Below are 22,274 nucleotides of genomic sequence, written 5' to 3'. Positions count from 1 at the left end.
ATGATGAAACTTCTTTCGTAAATTGTTCGCGTACGTTACTGGGTTGCTTTGATTTAGAGTCGTGAGAATGAAATTTTATAAAAACGTAAATAGTGATTTTCGTCGTCCCTTTGACTATGCGTAGTTGAAAAATGTAGGTTCCACCGAGATTTGAACTCGGATCGCTGGATTCAAAGTCCAGAGTGCTAACCATTACACCATGGAACCGTTATACGCAGTATTAAACTCACATAATTATTACTAATTGAAATATCTAGCTGATAAAACGTTAAGTGAAGTGGTTGTTCTGTATCTTATCTGGCCTCGTGGACGTGCTTTGTTGCCGACGAGGTAAAGCTAAATGAGTGATTGCTGAAACGCATGGGCGTAGATACGGGGGACCAGCCCCCCTCCTCCCCGCCAGTAATTATGAAGCCCCTCACTGAGGACACACCATTGCACTTGCAAAATCTTGACTATGAAACGGGGTTGATACATGAAAATTGTCTTCTTTCTCTCTTTCAGCCGGTTTACTCCTTAACGAAATATTTACGAGTCCAGGCTTGAATTGTCAAAGAAGTTTCACTTCTATTATGTGTACTGAGTTACACGTGCTATTTTTTTAAATTTATTTATTAATGTTTGTTTCATGCCTACGAATGGTTGTGGAAACCTTTGTGGTAGGCACAAACAAGGAACATAAGAGACTACAACAACATTACAAATAAACTAAAAAACACCATATGTACAAATAGTAGCAACACTACAAAAAACAACAAATAATAATAACATAGAAACATCTATAACTTCAACCAAAAGTTCTACAATATTAAAACAAATACAAACAGGAAAAAAAAATTAAATGTAAAAATAAAATATTTAAATATCAAAACAAAATATAAAATAGTATAATTTTATTGAAATTTAAGTATGGGCAGATGATATAATTTTTTAAGGTGAATTTTATTACTAGTTAACGGCCGAAATCATCATTCGAGCCCTTCAAAATAATATATTCATGATTTCCGGTGTACCTTCCATCATTGTTTCCGACAACACCACAAATTTCAAATCAACACTTTTCAAAAACATGTGTTTCTCACACGGGATACAACACGTGACCACGACTCCCTACTATCCCCAGCCTTCACATGCGGAGCATTTCAACCGAAACCTCCGGTCTGCTTTAATAGCATTCCATGCGAACTCGCAGGATAGGTGGGACTCCAATCTTGTGTGGTTGCAAATGGCCTTCAACGCGGCCCGACACGAAGGTCACAAGACAACACAGTTTGAACTCATGTTCACATACAAACCCAACACCCCACTATCTAACCAATGGACGTCTAGTGAATTACTACCAGACGACACACGCAACATTAAAGATGTCTGGAGTAGAGCTCGTAAAAACCTGAACTTGGCCCACGAGGCAAGCAGGCAAAAATACAATAAAAGACGTTCCCCCAATCCCTACAGAGTAGGTGATTTGGTGCTGTGTAAAGCACACACCCCAAGCAAGGCGATCGACAAGCGATCCGCCAAGCTCTCATATCGTTGGAATGGCCCCTGGCAGATCCAAGATTCTTAACACCAGTCATGGTCGCTCTAGCCGACCCCAGCTCCTGCTGTTATCGCGCGCGCGTACACATCTCACAGTTGAAGAAAGTGAACCCGAACATGAAGTAAGGGCACTCTTCACTGGTTTTCCTTTTACAGGAACAGCGCTAATATATAGGCATGCCAAACTCAACACACAGTGTTGATATTTCAAAAATTCGTAGGTCCTAATTATAAGTTATAAAAAACCATGGTACTTTTTATAAGATGTTTAAGTTAAGAAGTTTTAAATTAAGAGGTATAGTTTTAAGTGGCACCACTTAGTTAATAAGTTACATATTTATAAGTTTTAGCTCTAATTGTAACCTGTAAGAACTCTACCTATTGTAAGTAGTTTACTATAGTCGATCCTGGTATAGGGCAAATCACCCTAGTTTTTAGGTGGCTCATGTTGGCCACCCTGACTCCATCTTTCAGGAGGGAAGTATGTGCCAATCATATGCATTAAAGGCACCTTTTAATTTTATAATAATAGAGTTAAACTTAAATTTATTGGCCTACGGCCTTTTCAGCCCAGTGTACGGCCGGGTCAATTCTTTTTGTAGCGTGTTCTTTCCTCTCCACCCCTCCCCCCCTTCACACCTTCAGCTCTCAAGCTCGTTGAAGCTGAGTTAAGCAGCCATATCCTATAATTCCCGGCTCCAGTCAGGCCCGGCGTCTGAAAACCCTACAAGATTTCGTGACTATAAAAGCTGTGGCGAGCACTGGCGTCGCTCCCAACAGACTTCGTGGAAGTATGGCCATCAACAGTCTTCAAGCCGGAGCAGACACGTAGCGGCGTTCGTTCGCCGCAAATTTTCATCGCCCAAGCGGAATATTCTCTCTACCCGCGCTTAGTACCCTGCCAGAGGTGACCCTGGGCGGTCATAGACCCATTTCGGTCACTGTACCCGCTCGAGGTTTCCCCCCCCTCCCCCCACAAGCCCACCTTCTTGGGGAGGCCTTTCAAAAAAACTTCTGGGCACGCCAGAAGTGACAGCTCACCCCATCTAACGAGAGAGACACCAACTAACCATGTGTCCTTCCCCCGGACCGCCAACAGAGTGCAGCACTGTCCACCCCCTCGTTTTGCGAGGCAACTCGCAGGAGTCGACCACGCGCTTGAGGGTTCGACATATCGAAGAGTTCCTCTCCACCTGGACCCAAAGGGCAGAGCCCCCTCTTTTAATTAGGAAGTCCTCTTGATCGAGGAGGATTCTCTGGGCAGCATTTCAACAGAGCAGACGGGCGGGTTTCTCCGCTGATCCGCACCTCACATGCATTTCGCCAAATTCCGTCATCCGCCTGCGGAACGTAGTTACCTACATTAAAGGCACCCTGGCCTTATTACTTTAGTCTTACATTTATCTTCGGTAGTCTGCCCAGAGCAGTTAGAAAAATTTGTAAATTCTTTGTATCTTATTAAGCTTCAAGAACATGGCTTCCGCGAACAACCGCGTCTTCACGCGATGGGCACCAACCCGGTACCGAGACGGCTGAGTTCTCCCCGCTTTGGTAAGTGTTCACCACTGCCCCTTTTTGATTCCACCCCTTCTCGAGGGCGAATTCCGCCCCTTCCTTAATCTCCTACAGATCAGGCCTAATTTCTTTGATTGGTTTGGTCTGTAGGCGGGTTCAAGAGTACCGCGAAAATTCCACCAACCTGACGGCTCCAGGAGTGCAGGCCAAGCCTCCATTGTTCAGCCCCATTAGCCGGTCATCAACTGGGATACCACCATTCTGGCCTTAACTTCGTCCCGGGCCTCTGGGCAGAGAATTTCCCACATTTTTCCGTCAACATGCCCCAAATAAAATCAACAACTGCCAGCTGGGAGACAATTTAAATTTAGTTTGTTTTTGTCTTTATAAATGTATTTTATATTGTTTTTAAGGAAGAATTTAACCTTAATGAATAACTGGTATAATTCTGTGTAGGGCCTGGGCCAACTTAACTTAGTTATTGTTTTTTAAGAAATAATGTTGTTTATTACTATTCAACCAGCAAACTTAAAAAAGAAAAGAAAAGAATTTGAATGATATAATTTAATAAATCAAAAAGAATCCTAACAACCCTAATCTTGACTTTTTATTTAAGCTCATAACCAAACAATCCTCCAGCTCCTTGTAAGCCATTCAGGGGCTGCATGAAATTTCTTGTACTATCTCTCTCTCTCGTGCACCTCTGTTATTCTTTTTGACCAGTTCGTTTCCAGCAACTTCACGTAATTCAGATTTCCATTTCAGAGTGTTTCCTAATGTTGATAAGGAACTTAAATAACTTTTACAAGACACGAGGGAGGAGCATAACAAATTATAGTCTTATATTACAGACATATTTGTAAAAAGATGCCTACACAACTGTAACAGGTAAATTGGTGACACATGAAGGGACGAAATTGTACTTTTTTCTTGAGTATCTGTCTTTTAATTATCGTTTGGATTGGAAACCAAAAAAATTGGGAATATCGGCAGATACTGATGCTAAAAGATTACATTGGTACATCACTATGCGACAAAAGCCACTCGATTGGTGCTGAATCATTGAATATGTCAAACTGAAGAAAGTCAAATTAAAGAGCACCAACTGTGATGTGTAAAACGTGAAAACTCAACTATTTGTTGGTGTCACAAACTAACTTAAAAAATTTTTTTTTTCGTAGGAACCAGCAGGCAAGAAACCGGTTCCGCAAGTCCTGTCTCCTGTTGGAAATCCCATGAAGACTTACGTGCTGACGCAGCTTGCAAAGTTGATGACGTCCTGCGTCATCCTCAGAATACAAGACTTTGTGGTGTACCAAGTAACTACGTCAAAAAGGAAGCAGATGCCAAAAGAACTAGCATCAGGTGAAAAGTTTTTTTACATTTTGTTTTCATTTATTTATGTTCTTACACAAATATATATTTTTAAAGGATATATTTCGGTAAGAACATCTCATAAACGATTTCACAAATATTTTCTTTTATAGTTCACTAGCATTTATTGTGAAAAACTAGATAAGATTTAATTTTGAATCTAAATTATTGTTCATGTATCATATGTGTCATGTATCACCTTATGTACTACTAGCAAGTTGATGCATGGGCACATGGTTCATCAGCATGAATGTTTACTGGTTGCATGCTACTCTTTCTTAATGTAGTTCTTGTGCTCTTCAACTATGTATCTACATGTTATTGTTTATTATTTAGTTGTCAAGAGTAAATATTAGAAACTCAAAATTAAATGTTAAAGGGTTAAAATTAAATTATTTACTATAGTCAAAAAGGCAATCATTGTATATGTAGTCATAGAAAAAAGAATTTCTCAATCAAGTATAGCTTTTTTTGTTTTGTATGTAAACTAGGTAAACCCTTTTTGACCTAAATAATTTTAATGATACAGAACAATTTGAAAATGATAGAATACAGAATTGTATGATTTTTTTTTTTAATATGCAGAGATTGTGTCATTTACTAATTTAAACATATGAGTACTAAAAAATCAAATTCAGTAAAAAAATATTTATGTACATATATGTAAATTTTAAAGCATAATTTTTTTGTCAGAATGTTTTTAAAAATCTACCTACAAAATAAATACAAAAATAATTAATTTTTTTTAGAAATTTGTTCTTTGCAAGTGATTAAATGAGTGCGAAAAATAAAAAAGCTTTTTGTGACTAGTCAAATAATTTTGAGATCTATAATTAATTAATAATAATAATAATTTATTTTCATACATTTAAACCTCTCTCAGTAAAAATTAAAATCATAAATAGTATTTTCTCTTCAGAATTATGTACCATGAAATTCCACAAATTAATTACATAAAATTTGGTCAAAAAAATTTGGTGTTAGCAACATAAGTGAGGAATTTTTTTATAAAATAATTTCAAAATAAATTTTACTCCTATAAGTGGTAAAAAAAAAAATAAGAAGAGAGAGATGAATGATAAGAGAAGCTAATAAATGTGAAAAATCAAATATTACAACCGGCTTTTGGAAGAAGAGGATTTTCCTTGGTAGGCTCTGGCAGTGGTCTATGAAAGTGCCGTTGAACTGGTGGTGTGTAGCCAGCCGGAATAGGGGAACATGACTTTCCTGTCCGTCCTGTACAAAGGAAGATGAGGCGTGTGTCGCTGCGACCTTGATGCTTGCCCCCACTCTCGGCAGCGGACGTTGTGCTTGGAGCCCCTCGCCCGGCACGGCATCTCCACGGAAACATTCAGTGACATTAGCCAGGGCCTTTCAAGAAAAAACCAAGAGCCCGGGGGAAATAATTTTATTGGGGGCCCTTCCCATTATTTAGTGTACAACTGTTCAAATTCCACAATTACAATAAAATTTTAACGACGACACACAATTCCGTGGCTATAACTGTAAACGTTATCTGTGTATATCACATAACTTGTAAAGTTTTTGTATGAATTCTTTTAACAGTAAACTTATAATAATTGTTATCCCATCAAGGTGAACCCAAGCATTAAAACTCAACTGAGCCCCCGGGATTTTGCCCCCCCCCCCCCCCCCCCCCCCCCCCACCACATTTAAATTTTGTTGGCATGAGCTGATTCAGTCCCAGTTGAAAATTTGTTTAGTACTGGTTTGTAATCTTGTCATTTTCTCTTTTGCTTTGAGTGCATGGTCATGCCATCAAAATAATTTTTTTTTTAAATACTTTTATCTCTTACTGAGTTTTTAATTTACACTTAAGTTTTTTTTTACTGTTTGGTTCTGGCAGCGATTTATTCTAAAACTGTGACTTGCTATTCCTGTGCTCTTAATTAATTGTGACTTGTGATGTTTGCCTAGAAACTAATTTAATCACCTTGTTTTACAGGAGACAGGCAGAGGTTCTCCATGCCTGAAGACATCACCATACTTCATGCGGAGTTCACTTACTACTACTACCCTGGAGACATTCCGTTCCCATGCAAGTAATCTTCTATGTGTATTGCAGTTCATTTTTTGTAATTACATGTTACATACTAAACATTTCAATATAATTAGAGAGCAAAATGGCGGCTCCTGAGTGTAAAACATATTGTGTTCTGCAGTTTTCTAAGACTGAATCTATAATTTCAGTCCTCCCCATTGGAATCTCTTTGCACAAGAATGGTTGATTGGTCGTAATGGTCGAGACGACAGAGCTCTTTTTCGCTGGCCTCCACGTTCACCTGAGATAATGCCATGCAATTTTTTCCTTTAAGGCTTTATGAAAGATCGTGTCTATGTTCCGTTGCTACCTAATGATTTACCACAGTTGAGTTCAGATGTGTTAACCAAAGTGTGGGAAGAATTGGATTTTAGGTTGGATGTATGAAATATAACTAAAGGTGCACATGTATGACATTTGCAAGAAAAACTAGGTTAGTTTACCTTCAATTTGATGTATGATTTGTTCTAAATGGTCTAAATTAAACTGTTATAATATACCATTGAAACTGGAACTTTTTTTTTGTAAATCCTGTTCATTTAAAAATAACTCTGCAGGTTGTTGTAAATGAATGTTTGTCACATGTGGGAATGCTGGCAGGTATTTGAGGCAGGTACGTATTTGTCCTTGGTTGGAAGAGCGGTCGTCCCTTGTTTGCAGTGCCGGCGCCAAAGTTCTACATCCAGGTGAACCCGGTGCAGGTGCGGTTCGACGTGTTCAGCTGCCTGTGGCTGAACTCCTTCACCCTCGCCCTGCAGCAGTCGCTGCTGGCGGCCAAGTCCCAGCAGGCCGAGTCGCTGGGCTACGTCGACGTCAAGGTCGAGGCCATCATGCCGAGAGTGAGTCGGCCACCAGCTCTCTTGTTCAGTGGCATCGTAGTATTAGTACCATTTGATATTTGCTGAAGAAACCTATCTGACAAAGTGAAAGAACTGTATGTATGTGTGTGTATCTATATATATAGACCATGTAAATATGCTGTTCCGTTTGTTAAATTAAAAAAAAAGAAATATTTCATGTTTTCAATGTTTTTGACGCCTGAAACTTCTTTAAAATCACACCAATGGTACCAGAACAGAAATTTTTACCATAACGAAAAGGTCTGTATCGTCTTGCCTCAATAATTCCCTATTAGGTTTATAGATGTAAGTTTGGTGTCATTATGTAACGTATGTTGTCAGCTCGCTGGTAACGACCTTGAGTTTTGCGTCACGGATGGGTTGGCGGGCAAGGGGAACTGCCAGATTGGTCAAAACTGGTGCTCTCGCACCTTTCTATTCAGTGTAGCTCACGACTCAGACGTGATAGCGTGGTGTTTCGTGCGTTTGTGTATAGAGTTTATTTAGATCAATCAATTTTAAGCCAAAAATTAGTGTATTCTGGACAATATTTATGTGCAAAAATGTAAAGTAAGCCTATAAAAAGTATTAAAAATACATGCCAGCCTCAGCCCATGCAAGAGCCAGCCGAAAATATAAATCACGCCTATCGTTGGAAAGAGGAGGCTATGGGCCACACACAGGTACCCCAGTGTCCGGTGCAGAGCGAGCAAAGAGACTTTCGGGAGCTTGGTAAAGCTATCACAGCAAGCTCAGTGAACATCGCCGACTTCGTGAGCACCTCTACCGCTGTTTTACCTGTACCAATGGACATATGGAGTGAAAATGGCACCCACTCATCTTTCAAAGACATCTCCGAAGTGTGTGATATGAACATCAGTCGAAGTGAAGAGATGCAGCACCATTGGCGTGCAGCTGACACAGACGTTTCATGTTAAACCAATGTCCGTGTGTCCTGACATAGCCCCACCCAATTTTTCAAAATTTAAACAAAGTTTCTGGTTTTATATTGTTTTATTATTGATTATTGAGGTATAGAGTCAGTTTCAAGGTACTCTTAGGAATCAAAATCGATTTGACCCATCACTGAAATGTACTCAATTTACAACAGGGAAAAAGTTAAATTACCAGCAAAAGTGGTGCCTCACTTTTCTGTAAGAATATTACTTACCTAATGGTGAACAGTTTATTTTTAATTGAATTCCAGTAAAATTTGGAAATATTTTTTGTCACTTAGGGATGTCATGTTATTGAGATTGATTTGTACTTTTTAAGTTGTTATTTTAGCCTGCGGAAAAGTGTATTTTATGGTCACCAAGATCTATTATACATCACTAATTTTTTCATTTAATTAGTTGTCATAAATTAATTTTACCAATTTCCACAGATCATGTTTTAATGCTGCAGTAATAGTAAACAGAGAAAAAATATCTTGCTAACAATTTCAACACTGCTGAAATATCAATTAAAAAAAAAGGCCTAAATTTTTCTCTTGTTAGCAAAAATACTCAAAAGTCTGAATCATGCCATGGAGCCATGTACTCACAAAAACAAAGAATCATTTAAAGACATCAATACCCCATGGATATTTTGCCCTTGCGTAGAACTACAGTGGTTCTTTTGAAAGGTAGAGGAGCAGATCAGTTGCATTATATCATTGTGTGCAGTCACAAAATTACCTCATCAATGAACTGCATCAATGTCATGGTAGCATCGTGTTGTCAGGAAAACTATGAACTAGAGAGCACATGTCATTTGAAACCTTGGTGTCGCAAGCTCCAGTACAAATGCATGTAACTGTTAAAAATTTGGTATTTTTACTCACACATTTACAATTAAATTTTTTCCTCATAAATTGCTGAAGGGATTGTGTACAAAACATAAGTTATCAGATAGCCACATCATTCATATGAGATTTATTGATTGTGTTAAGCTGTGGGCTAAACCTTTTAGATGCTGGGATTCCTAGCATTCCCTTACAAAAAAATATGTTACATTATTTATATTTTTCAGAGTGTTACAGAGGTTTAAACCTTGTAGTAATTAAATACCTAAAAAAGTTCAGAGCTGTTACTCTGGCATTTTATGTGGTAGGTAAGATACAACTTTCTTAATTATTTGTAGTAACAAATGAAGAATAAATATGCTTAATATTTCTTTTAAATTAAACAATTAAAGTCATTAGAAGTGATGAGGGATAATACAGTAAACTTTCAATAATTCTGCACGTTTGGGACTTTGCTGGTGCAGGATTAATTAAAAATGCTGAATCAGTGGACGGTATATCCCTTTATCAATAAACGCTAAGTTGTAGAGCAAATACGTCTGCGAGGTGGTGCTCGGCTGCAAATATTGTTCAGCAGGAACATAAGGATGAGGATGAACACTTCAATGCAAAGAAACACCACCGGCACTGGAGGTGAGAACTTCAAGATGGGCCATGCCCACCAGATATCTACTTACAATACTCTAACACTGACAGACTGACAACGCACAGATTAAACCAGTGGGTCTACAAGCATAAAATTTTGCACAGGAGTTCTTTATATAATGTAGGTGGGCCTTAAGAAATGATTTTTGAAAATTCATCCCCTAAGGGGGTAAAATAAGTTACTAAAGTTTGTATGGGAAGTATGTTATTTTTGAAGTTAGAAACGTGGAATTTGGTATGTAGGCCTCTGAAGAACTTTGAAAGTAAGATCCAAATAAAAAAAAGTTTTGACTGATTTAAGGGTTGATTTATCAAAAGGAAAATGTCACGGATCGACCTGCAAATGAAAGTACGAAACATGCATAGGTATTGACGAGGAAGGAAAAGATTCAGATATAAATATGTTTAAACACATGTATGCAATAAAGTATTGACCAGAAGGGTAAAAAAAGGTGTCATGGGCAAAGCAGATAACCCAAAAACTCTTAAACATTTGAGGAAAATCGGATGGTTAGTCTCGAGATGTTGTCGATGGGAAATCCCATCAGGCACACAGCTAGTTGGTAATAAGCCTTAACAACTGCCAAGTTCTGATGAAACTCAAAGCGCACCAATCAATCCGAGCGAGCGATCTCGTACCGTGCCCAACGCTCCTGAATATTTCCGGGCTGCACGAAGCCCTTCTGACTGACGCTTACGTGCGTACCGTAAAAGAGTTTTTAAACCTTAGCTAAAAATATTATAGGTTTTTAACTTAAATTCACTTAGTTGGCTTGAGTCCGTACATTCCTAGGTGGTGCCGGAGCGTTGGATTCCGAACTATCGTAAGATTACTGTAGAATGAGAATGGATCATTGGCAGAATGAATGGGTGAGGTAAATAGAAGCATCCCAAAAAACCCAAAAGTTTAGGGCAGTGCCCACTATGTTTTTCCGCTTGTGAAAAATCCGGTTTCGACTCCACCACGAATCGAACTTGGATCACCTTGGTGGAAGGCAAGTGACCACCGCGTGATGCATGACTTGACTGTTTGTTGCAGCTGATCCTGGAGAACAGCCAGGAGTACACTAGCCAGAAGGACCGGCCAAGGTCCCTCCACTTCCAAGTATCTCGTGCTTCCATCACGAACGTCCGCAGCGTGGACCACAGCTCACGCGCGGACCTGGCCAAGTGCATCGACGCGTACCAGATGGGGTCCCTTTTCTTCGGAGAGGACTTCCCCTCTCGTCATGGAGACTTCCACGTGGTCACCGAAAAGTTTCTGAACCACGTTTCTGGTTTGTTTTTTCTTCCTACCTGCTTTCTATCGTGTGCGAGGACTGGAAAACTATGCATTGTATTCAGATGTTGCTGAATGGATTTGCATTTTAACAGTGTATAGTCTTTATCTAAACTAATGTTACTAAGATGTCTGCCTAAACAGACATGCATCTTATATTTAAAAAAAAAATTATATCTATTTGGAAACAAAGATATGAAATTTACATCCTATATTTATTTTTATTTTCCTTTTTTCTATTGTATCATCTGTAGGATTGGAAAAATAAATCACATCTGAGAAAGTTAAGTAGATGGCTCAAAGAAATTAAAAATTGCTTGTTTTACTACATCATCACATCCAGTCATTAAGATAGCAGAGCAACCAACAAAGCAAAATGAAAGTTGTTTAGTTTATAATGGAAGGTAAAGTTTTTGTGGGCTTTAGTGTGTTAATGTTGTAATAGAGGTAGGTGTTAAACACGGTTATAATTTTTTTTTTAAGTTTTCCTGGTAATTAATATACTTTTATTTAATCTTTTAATCCTGATTTCAGTTTTATCATGTTGCTAGGTGGCACAGTGGTAAAACATATTATGATTCATATTGGTGGGCCGGTTCGAATCTTGGTCAGAAAATTTGATTTCGGTTTCAATTGTTTTTCCAAAATCATTCAATACAGTGATGCTTTTTTTTCTACGGCCTTGGTCAATTATTTCACCAATAACCCTGGTCTTGTGTTGTGTGTGGCGTGTAATGACCTCACTGTCTATGACACATATCATAGCTAAATAAATAAATAAATAAAATAAATAAATGCATTGATTTATTTCGCTGGTTTCGAAACCCACATAAGCCAGGGCACAGTGTGTCACCAACACACATTTTACCGAGCTACCATCTGTAGTGGAAATTTTTGTGTGTACCAATATAATTGCTAGTGCCAAATTTGTATAGTGTTATATTAAAACAAATTTTATCAAAAATAGTGGATTTCATCTAACATCATTACAAATAAAACACATGTAATGATAAGTACATATCAAGCGCAATTACAAAGATAAATTGCTTTAACAATTTGTGGTAAGACAGTTAAAATATTTACACAAAACTACACTACCTATACTGATGAGAGTAAGTTAAAAAAAAAAAAAACTGCAAATAAAACATCTAGTAATAAAAAAATCAGTATGCAGTGTTAAAAGCACAAAATCATTATACTGCTTATATACATTTCCTTGTGATGTCTCTTTGTAGGCCTTTATCCATGTCTGTATTATATCAGATATAGATTGTAATATTTACTTAAAAAAAAAACCACAGATATAAACTAAATAATTTATTTTTACTTAGTACATACATTTTAGGTTTTTAAATAAAAACCATACTAAAGATTTATGAAATGATTTCTATATTTTAATAGCGTAAATGAGGTAATTAAAATGAATTTCTCTGCATTTTGGTGTTGTGCTGTGTTATTAACTTCCATTTCGGTGTTTGGTGGTGTATTGACTTAATTTTGCTGTTATTTCGGTTTTATCACTAATCGTAATCACCATATTATAATCTTGCCTCTAATCATTGCGCACGGCAGCCATTCTTCTAGTGTTCATGCAAAACATTGCATGCTTCGCTCTCATAATGCAGTAACTGTCACAGGAGTTGTCGCGGGCTTCCAGGCTCGGACGCGGTGCGGCGCGCCCCGACGATAACGGCCTCGACCGTGGCGGAGCTGCACAGCCAGATGCAGCGCTCGCTGCTGTGGGTCGACTCCCGGGACGTGTGGAGCGTCAGCCTGGAGCCCGTGTGGGGGGACTTCATGGGCGCCCCGGCCGTGGGGGCCGGCACGCCCGTGCCTTTCCTGGACGCGTTCCCCCTCACGCTCTGGGCCCACGTCAACCTGCCGTCCAGCGCAGGTAACATGCTGTATGCTCCCAGCACATTCACAGTGACATGTTAACCAAAGGCTAAGCCCTAATAAATATGACAAAGTGAATAGCTAAGTATTTTATTCACATAGAGGATGCATTGCACGATCAAAAAGTGTAAAACAAAATACGAGGGTTATTTTTTTTTCAACCTCCGATCGGCTGTAATAACAAAACAGGAATGAATTGGGAAATTATTTTAATGTCAAAAGAAACGTACATCTTTACTCTATTTTTCCACATAATCACCGTGCAGATTGAGGCATTTGTCGTACCGATGCACCAGCTTTCCAATACCCTCTGCATAAAATGATGCCTCCTGCCTATTCAGCCACGTTTTAACACACAACACTCATTCGGCGATGGATTTCTGCTGCAGTGTGCCCTTCTGCCTGTAAGAAACGGTTGACTCCACGCAGCTCGCATTTCGCCGTACAGTTTATCGTTGCAGCCATGTTGACATTCCCATAACCAAGCTTCAACTGAGGTGTGAGTTGGCCGTTCCACATGGTTGGTGGAAGGGGGTAAACACTACGAGACGTGTCGATTCGTGTACGAGTGATTAGGGTATCGATGAATGGGCATGCCATGGAGAAATGAAACTGTAATCACACTGCAGGGCACTGTTAAAACGTGGCTGAATAGGCAGGAGGCATCATTTTATGCAGAGGGTATTGGAAAGCTGGTGCATCGGTACGACAAATGCCTCAATCTGCACGGTGATTATGTGGAAAAATAGAGTAAAGATGTACGTTTCTTTTGACATTAAAATAATTTCCCAATTCATTCCCGTTTTTTTATTACAGCCGATCGGAGATTGAAAAAAAAAATAACCCTCGTATGTATCTAAATAAACTAGTTAGTTTTAAGGTGCCTAAGGCACACGTTGAAAATAAATTTAAAAAAAATTAAATCATAGTATATGCTTGAATGGAATGCCTGATCTTAATAATTACTGGCTGCTACAAAAAATTATTCCTGCGAAGTCATTGACATTTTTAGTATTAAATTTATTTTTGTAAATGACTGCAATTGTAATAACACTGTCAATAACCATTTAGTATTAGTCTTAGATAATCTCATTATGCATCCGCCCTTCGAAGAACGGCTGTTCGACATGGGCGGTTTTGAAGTAACAACACCAATAAATTACGGCATGATTTGAAGTAGCGCGGCCATAGATTCGAAGTAGCGCTTTTTTCTTTTACGTGAATTTTTTATTTCCATGCGCGCACAATGGCAATAGCTCTTGTGCAAAGCATACAGTGCAAAGAATTAATAATGTGATGAATCAACAAACAATATTTTACTCTTTCCCTGATGGTTATTTGTTTCCGTCACTGCATATTTATTTCCAGTGACTGTCCCGAGTATTCAGCAGATGTTTGTATTATGCCATCCTGCATGTCGGCAACAGTTCTGGAGAGAAAAGCCAGAAGCTTTCAGAGCTGGTTTACCTTGCACGTACTAGAATGTACTAGTGGCAAACCATGGCAGAAACACATTTATTACACAACACAGTCGGGAATTACGTTAATTGGTTAAATAATCTTGCTAATAATAGAACATTTTTATTCGTGATTTTTTTAAATCTTATTAGGATTGAAATATATATCCTATATTAATAACATTATTATTATTATTATTATTATTATTATTATTATTATTATTATTATTATTATTATTATTATTATTATTATTATTATTATTATTATTATTTTGTAACTCAGAAATGTTGTTAGAGCCTCTTTGGAATGTTATGTTCAAGCCCAATGCAGTCCGTGAAGTTATTTAAGTTTTTTTTTTAGGTTGTTTAATCTCAAAATGTTACTCAATGTTTATTTAAATGTATTGCAAATGTATTTAGATGTATTAACACTCAAAATTGATTTTAACATTGAGAAGTGTCTTGATTAACATACAATCTTGTGGAAAAAACGTATTTAGTGCTGTTTTGATTAACACTCTTTTTTCCTGGAATGAGTTAGGATGTTACTTTGAGAAGTTGTATACACTCTCTGTCGTAACAAAAGCAAGTGTTTTATCGCATAATCGTTGAAAATTGGGATGCGACGTTTATGCGAGAAAAAAATTTTTTTGTAAGGCAAAGTTCCTAAAGTTATTAAAAAACCCCACTCATGGAAAGTACATTTATTTAAAAAGTGAAGTATAAAAGAGCATGCCAAACAATTCAAATTAATAAGTCATGCAACAAAAACCTTTAAAGTTTAAATAGAAAAACATAATCTGTAATCCGAATGTGAGCCTGAACGAACGGTAACTACCGTTGTACTACACATCACGAAAGAGTGCGGGACATAAAATGTAGTTAACTCGGCACTCAACAGACAGCGCGCGTTGCTTGCACTCGGCGAGATATTGATATTCGACTATGTGTGCGCGCTCTGTACGGGAAGCATCATAACCAAACGTGAATAATGCCAACTAGCGCTGGTTACATTTGTGTAAGCGGTATACCGCGGCGACGCAAATGAACCGATAAAGATTATAATGTTTAAAAACTTCTTTAAAAGAAAATTTACACATCACACAACTTCGTATTTCCCTTAATTAAATAAGTAAGTGGTAATGTCCGAATAAATATTAGATTTGTATTTTAAAATACGTCATTTTATACAGAAAAAATACCCACACAAAGCCCTCTGAAACTAATAGCGGGACCAAAAACATCATGCGACGTTTACGCGAGAGGATTTTTTATCCAAATTTGGACGCCCTAAAATATAGGTGCGAAGATCATGCGAGTGCGACAATTATGCAATATAAGAGGGTATCCATATTAAACATTTAGGAATATTTCTGGAATAAAAACTCTTCAAACCAATATGATGTCCTTTAATTCTATCTCTCGCTCTTAACTGGTTAATAATCTTGTTTTGTGCTTGGATTGCAATACAGAGTAAATGGTGAACACTGTGGCCAGATTGAGACTACCAGACTTGTTAACATTAAAAGTCTATTTTGTATACCATAGTTGATAAAAATAATGTTTCATATATATCTTTAGTTTTAATATTTGTTGATTTTTCTTAGACCATATAATAGTGTCTATTGACCGTACACAGGGGCGAAGCCGGGGGGGGGGGGGGGGGGGGCTTAGGGGTTCAAACCCCCCCCCCCCCCCCTTAGCACCAAATCTTTAATTAATTTCTTATACATCACTCAAACAAATTTCATATTAAAATTAATAAAATTTTTACCATTACAATATTTAAATTTAAGTACCGAAAACTGCTAAAATAGCACTATTTTACACCTTAAAATCCTAATTTTCCCGGGGTAAAATACGGGAGGGCCATGCTTCTTAACACCCCCCATGCACAAATCCTGGCTACGCCACTGACCGTACATAATATTACATTTTAGCCATTCTGGCAGAAGAGAAGTTCAGTCCTGAACACCAATTACTCAATTAGTATTTCACAGGAAAAACTATTTGTGGCAGTCATTCACTATTAAATAACAAGACATTTCATAAAAGTATGAACATTGCTTAAAAGAGCCAAAATATTTAATACTAAATGATATAAAAAATATTACAGCAAAAAAGTTGAAACCAAGATGTCATCTTCCAATTACTTTTACCTTAGAAATAAAAAATAAAAATTAATGATATCTTTTAATGCTCTTAATGAAATACAACAGAAAAATGTATTTCCTAAATCCTCAGTCCAAAATCTTTATTGCAAAATACAATGTGTCAGATACATTTGAAAAAATTTTAGTACCTTACAAATTTGTCTAAAACTTTGGTGCTCTCTGGCGTATATCTGTCAACACAACGCACTGAAACGAGGACAGTGCTAATGGCAGAAATATTTCATTGGAAAGAGAGAGTAAATGCCCATTTAAATGCACAGTGCAAATTAAGGATGAGACATGCTATGGAAGCAGCTCACTACCCCCAACTTGCTTAGAATCGGCGCGTGAGCCAGTTGCAGTTTTGTGGGAGGGGCAGTAAAGGAAATTTCCCCCAACCCTCTCTTACACCAATCACATAACCTCTCCTAGAACTAAAAAAAATTGTACGGATAACTAAATGTAATCTACTCCAGTTCACCCCTGACATTGAAGTCAGTTCCATTTTTTGACGTTACGTCTAATAAATCGAAAAACACCGGCTGCACGCACAAAAACGTGTCCCTTTATGGATGTCCCACTACAAATGTGTCCTGTTTGCTCATTGTACGCATGCGTGGCATCTCTCTTCCACTCGATTGGAACAACCATCGATTTGACTTTTCAATCATATTTTCGTCGCTTGAATTATTAATATTATGTAATTTAACGATTGTCCACCGATTTTCAGCACAATCGGTACAGTTATTCAAAAGTAATGTTGAATATTCAAATACGTTTTGAACCAACAATGGTGTTTTACAGTTACACATATAATAATTCAAATTACACCCAGGATCTTTTGCACAATGTTTTAAAAAATATTGTAACACATTATAAATAAGTTTGGTGTATTTGGGATGCGTATTTGTTATAAAATCGTGTTATAAAAACTAAAATATATTATTCCCCTACCGTGAACAAAATTTTTATAAATATGTACGAGGTTTTTTTTTTTTTCATCCTCCGATCGGCTGTAATAAAAAAACGGGAATGGATTGGGAAATTATTTTAATGTCAACTCGGGCCCGAGTGTCTGGAAGGTTTAGGCCCGAATTCAGAGTTGACCTTCGAAAGCGCATCCAACTCTCATTCATCTGGCAGACCCTCCACCTCTCATACTTCAAAAACGCCTTTCGAATGACTGCCAGCTGAAAGCTTGTTCCCATCCACTTTCAGTGAAGATCTGGCAACATGGCACAAAAATTTTCTTAGATCAAGTACTTGGAGTGTGTGTGGAAAAGCGCCCTATTTCATTTTGATTGTCTTTTGTTTGCTCTCCCGCTGAAAATAATATTTTGTTTGGATTGGACACGAGGTTAGGGTTACCAGACACTGATAATAAAAAAGGACGACATTCATCTCGCAAAAGGAGGACAATATATATATTTTTTAAAAAAGCCATGAATTAATTACAATGGAGTACGATATTTTACAATGTTTTGGCATTTAATACAGTTTCAGTATAAAGAATCAAACAAACTACGCATATACAGCATATTAAAAACACTTGCTTCTGCATGTGCTGCTACCTGTCAAGCTGTCATAGTACTACTTACTAGTGGGATGACTCTGCGGACAGCACGCGCTTTGCCCAGAGTGTAACTGCAGGAATTATCTCACTTTATAAAAAAGCCGGAAATTTTGGAGCATTAAGGAAAATCTGGCCGGACGCAAAAAAATACATAAAAAGGAGGACATGTCCTCCTTTTGCCGGACGTCTGGTAACCCTACACGAGGTTGAGAAATTTTCTTAAGATGGATACGTTGCCTAAAATTATAGTGTTTTCTCCAGATGAAAAAGCGATTATTTTTGATCTCGTGAGAAAACACAAAACCGTAATCGAAAACAAAACAAAAAAAAAACATATGCAGTTTCTTACAGAGAAAAAAAAATTGTGTTTCGAACTCTTGATCCCGACAAAAATCAAACGAGTCTGCTAAATTTCTTGTATACCTTCGCGGAACTGGATTTTCATTTTTAAGATCATCAACAAATTCAAAAACCTCGTCAATGTGATTTGGAAATTCATCCAAATCTTCTGCCATCGCTACAAAACACGTGTCTGATGCACACTTTGCGGGCGAAACAATTTCTTTGAAAACGCATATTTAATTCCAAAACATATTTTACATATTTGCCATATGACAAAAATGTTTTAAACAATTGCAAACATACATGAACACGTTTTTATGTGGGAATTATATATTAAAACCATCAACTGCTCCGCCGATTTTCAACTGAACAGGCATTCGAATGAGCTTCAGACCACATTCGCTTTCAAGTGGTTGGCTCTCCTTATCCAGCAGTCAACCAACCACTGAAAAACGTCTCTGCCGAGCAACTTCAATGGAAAAGCCTTTCGGTGTGTGAATGACCGTCGAAAGAGCTCTCTGAATTCGGCCCTTAGTATTCTGCTAGATGTTTTCATGAGAGTGTTTGTAAGTTATGATCCTATATGTATAATTTATTTTCATTTTAAATGATAAATTATAACATCATTTAATAAAACATTAAAATTCATCTCAATTATTTTACAAAATTAAATAATTAATTTTATACAAATGTTAAATTAATATTGAATAGTGAGTATTATTATTTTTTTTTTGTAATATTACTGCAGTACTTTATTATTTTATTTATATTATTTATTTGCAGTCAATATTTAGTTAGTTTTTTATTATGTTAAATATATAGGTTAGTTTTTTTACTAAGCTAAGTACATAAGTATGTGCATCAATTTTTTTTTAAAATTCATTGTTCTTCAAATTTTTCAAAATGAAATTTTCAGAACAAGAAATGTGTTCAAATAGCAGTTTAAGGGCCTATTACTTCCTTCCTGAATTTTGAACTCGGCATTAAACTGGAATTCCACCTGAAGTTCTCTGGTAAGTCGCCCTGCACGTGTGACACGAGCTCTGTCGGCCGGAGTCCGGAATGACGCCGGAAGTGGCTCCGTCTAGGACCGGCAGCTGCAGGGTTGAGCGACGGTGGTCGGTGTCTGTCTGAAGGCAGCGTGCCGGGGGACGGGAGGGCAGACGTGCACGTGCTGGCCCACGTGTCCACCCTGGTGAGCGTGCAGCTGAACCACTACCAGTACCTGTTCCTGCTGCGGCTGGCCGACGACCTCACCGAGCTCACCACCTTCCTCACCCTGGACTCGGACCGCATCCTGCGGCGGGAGGGCGGCGGCTCGCTGGTCCTCGGGGCGCTGCTGCCCCAGGTGACACTCACCTCCTGCCAGAGTTAAAACAAAACTCTCATTAATAACAATTTTTTTTCACAGTCCTTAGAAATAGCATTGCTACTTAATTGTTCAATATAAAAGTATGGTTATTATGTAATACAAATTTTTCTTTTGTTCCAAAGGTAAACATTTACATTTAGTAAATGTTGATTAATACAAATATTTCAGAATAGTGTAAAGAAACCATGTGAAGTTTCAACAAAAATAGTATTTTATACTAGTAGGTTTGTGGAAAAACTTGGAAATTTTATTCTTCTAAAATTATAAAATTTACAGTTATTTTAAAAAAAATTACTTTATTGATTTGTCGTAAATCCTTTTAATTGTAAAAAGTAGGAATTTTTTTTTGAGCCACAAGGTGTAGTCTAAAATTGTATTTTAAAATCCCTAAAAAAAAAAGTAGATGTAGTGTGGTATAAAATTTTTAGAAATTTCAACTTTATTTGAATTTGATTTAGAAATTATGTAAAAATCAGTTTTAATTTTGTAATAGTTTGGTCAATAAAAACCTCTATATTACAAAGTGACAAAATTATGGTTCCTTCAAGTTTGTTTTTTTGAGGTTTGACTGTAATAACAATCCTGAATCAGGGTGTCCTCATCTGGAAAGTCAGGAAGGGCACAAAAGTTCCTGACATAACTTTATAATATAATAAAATAATTTTTAAATATACTTAAATATTATTTGGTCAAGGAAATTTAAGATGAGAATTTTGGAAATAAATTTTTTGTTCTATTTCATCATGTGATAATATTGTTACAATTTACTGTGGGTTCGTAAAGGATAGCCCAATTAAAGATTTTTATCACACACACAGTTTTATTTATTGCCACTACTTATGTCACTTACATAAATCTTCTAAAATGGCAAATGATCAATTGCACTTAAAAATGTTGCTTCCCCAGTCACTCGTTTCCCACAATCCACACGCCTCGCTGGGCTGCACCTCTGGCACAACTCTTGCCGCAGTACCCCTCGTGGGTCTCCGCCGCGGGACTCCATCGCCGCACTCCGCCGCCGCCGACACTTGCCTTCGCCGAGGATCCGTTCGACGCCTCGCTCGCAACTTCGCTCGGGACTCCGCCGCGCCCGCGACTCTATCGCCTGGAAACTGCGCCGCGGTAAAACTCCCGACTCCACTGAAATCACTCACTCCCTGCCCTGGAACCTTCGCCCAAGGACTTCGCCACTCTGCCGCACCCGCGGCACTATCGCCAGGAAACTCTGCCGCGGGAGAACTCCCAACTGAACACTCCGAACTGACTTACTCCACTCCCCTGACGTCCTAGGGCATATATATAGGCCTCAGCGCAATTCCAGAACTCACGAGAGCGGCCGGGGCCTGTCGCGTAATCGCGAGCAGTCCTGATGGCAGAAATCTCTCGAAAACACGTGTCGGCGGCTCGCGCAACTCCCAGCTGTCCGGTGTCAGTTACGTGTCAAAGGCAGGGCGCCGCGCGGGGAGTGCGGAGGGCTAGAGGGAGATAAAGCGCGACCCAGGTGCGCACGGCACATCTTATGTTACGGCGGCATGTGATGCAGCCCATCTAGCTCTGCACCTGCGTGTGACGTGGCCTTGCTAACGTTCGTAACAATATTTAACTCTTACTTCTTGGTTTCAACAGTTTTTGTCATCACCATCAATTGCATCCATCCTGTGGCTGTGTCAGCATCTTCCTCTGTCCCTCCACCATTCTTCTTCCTTCACTTTATTCCAGTCTTCTCTCTCCTGCAGTCCTTTAACTATCTGCTCTTCCCATCTCCTCCTTTGTCGTCCTTGGGGCTTTCTTCCTGTGTACTTTAACTCTGTCATTTTCCTAGGCGACCTCACTCTCTGCACATGTCCATACCATCTCATTCGTACTTTTTCATTGATATCATTCAATTCCTCTACTCCTGCTGTAAACCTTGTTATATCATTTCACATTACAATTTTTTTGCTCTGTTTCACCGTTGCACATAATGGGAATACCTTGTTATTAATAGTTACCAGCTGTTGCTAATAGTTTCTGCTGTAAAATAATTGGTGTTCAGATTTGATAGTCAGGGAAAGTCAGAAAATTTACTTGAAATCCTGGAAGAGTCTTGGAAATTCCCCAGTGATAGTAATTTGAGGAGAAAATATCATGCTCTAGTCTGCCATCACCCAGTCTGAGAAAGCATTTCTTTTCAGATGTTGTTTTTATGCATATTCACGCACACTATTAAATGGGGTATGTAAGGTCCTGTTTGAACTAGTACAGCTATGGGGATGGGGGAGGCTGGATTGTCTTTATTTCTTTAGAATATTGCAGAATAGGGAAATGTTTACAAAAAATAGACAGGGAAATTTAATTTTTGATCATGGAAGTCTAGGGAGAAGTCAGAGAAAAATTTATTAAAGTGTTGTTTGAACACTTTGTGAATAATGATTTTGATCCAAAATCACCCAATATAAAAAA

At 38.1% G+C, this 22,274-nt stretch overlaps 1 protein-coding gene and 1 non-coding gene across 3 annotated transcripts in view; one reads left to right on the top strand and one right to left on the bottom strand.

Moving 5' to 3' along the window:
- Positions 1 to 22,274, top strand: part of LOC134539415 (bridge-like lipid transfer protein family member 3A) — a 94,452-nt gene that overhangs the window by 34,807 nt on the left and 37,371 nt on the right. For both annotated transcript variants that reach the window (XM_063381438.1, XM_063381439.1), the window contains exons 9-14: positions 4,236 to 4,419; positions 6,395 to 6,487; positions 7,151 to 7,329; positions 10,800 to 11,037; positions 12,697 to 12,933; positions 19,597 to 19,808. In XM_063381438.1, coding sequence (XP_063237508.1) covers positions 4,236 to 4,419; positions 6,395 to 6,487; positions 7,151 to 7,329; positions 10,800 to 11,037; positions 12,697 to 12,933; positions 19,597 to 19,808 — 1,143 coding nt within the window. The remainder of the gene's footprint in view (positions 1 to 4,235; positions 4,420 to 6,394; positions 6,488 to 7,150; positions 7,330 to 10,799; positions 11,038 to 12,696; positions 12,934 to 19,596; positions 19,809 to 22,274) is intronic.
- On the bottom strand, positions 136 to 207 carry Trnaq-uug (transfer RNA glutamine (anticodon UUG)). The gene has a single exon. It is a non-coding gene; the product is annotated as a tRNA-Gln (tRNA).

This window comes from Bacillus rossius, chromosome 15, assembly GCF_032445375.1.
Source record: "Bacillus rossius redtenbacheri isolate Brsri chromosome 15, Brsri_v3, whole genome shotgun sequence".
NCBI lineage: Eukaryota > Metazoa > Arthropoda > Insecta > Phasmatodea > Bacillidae > Bacillus > Bacillus rossius.
This window is presented reverse-complemented; position numbering and strand designations above follow the sequence as displayed.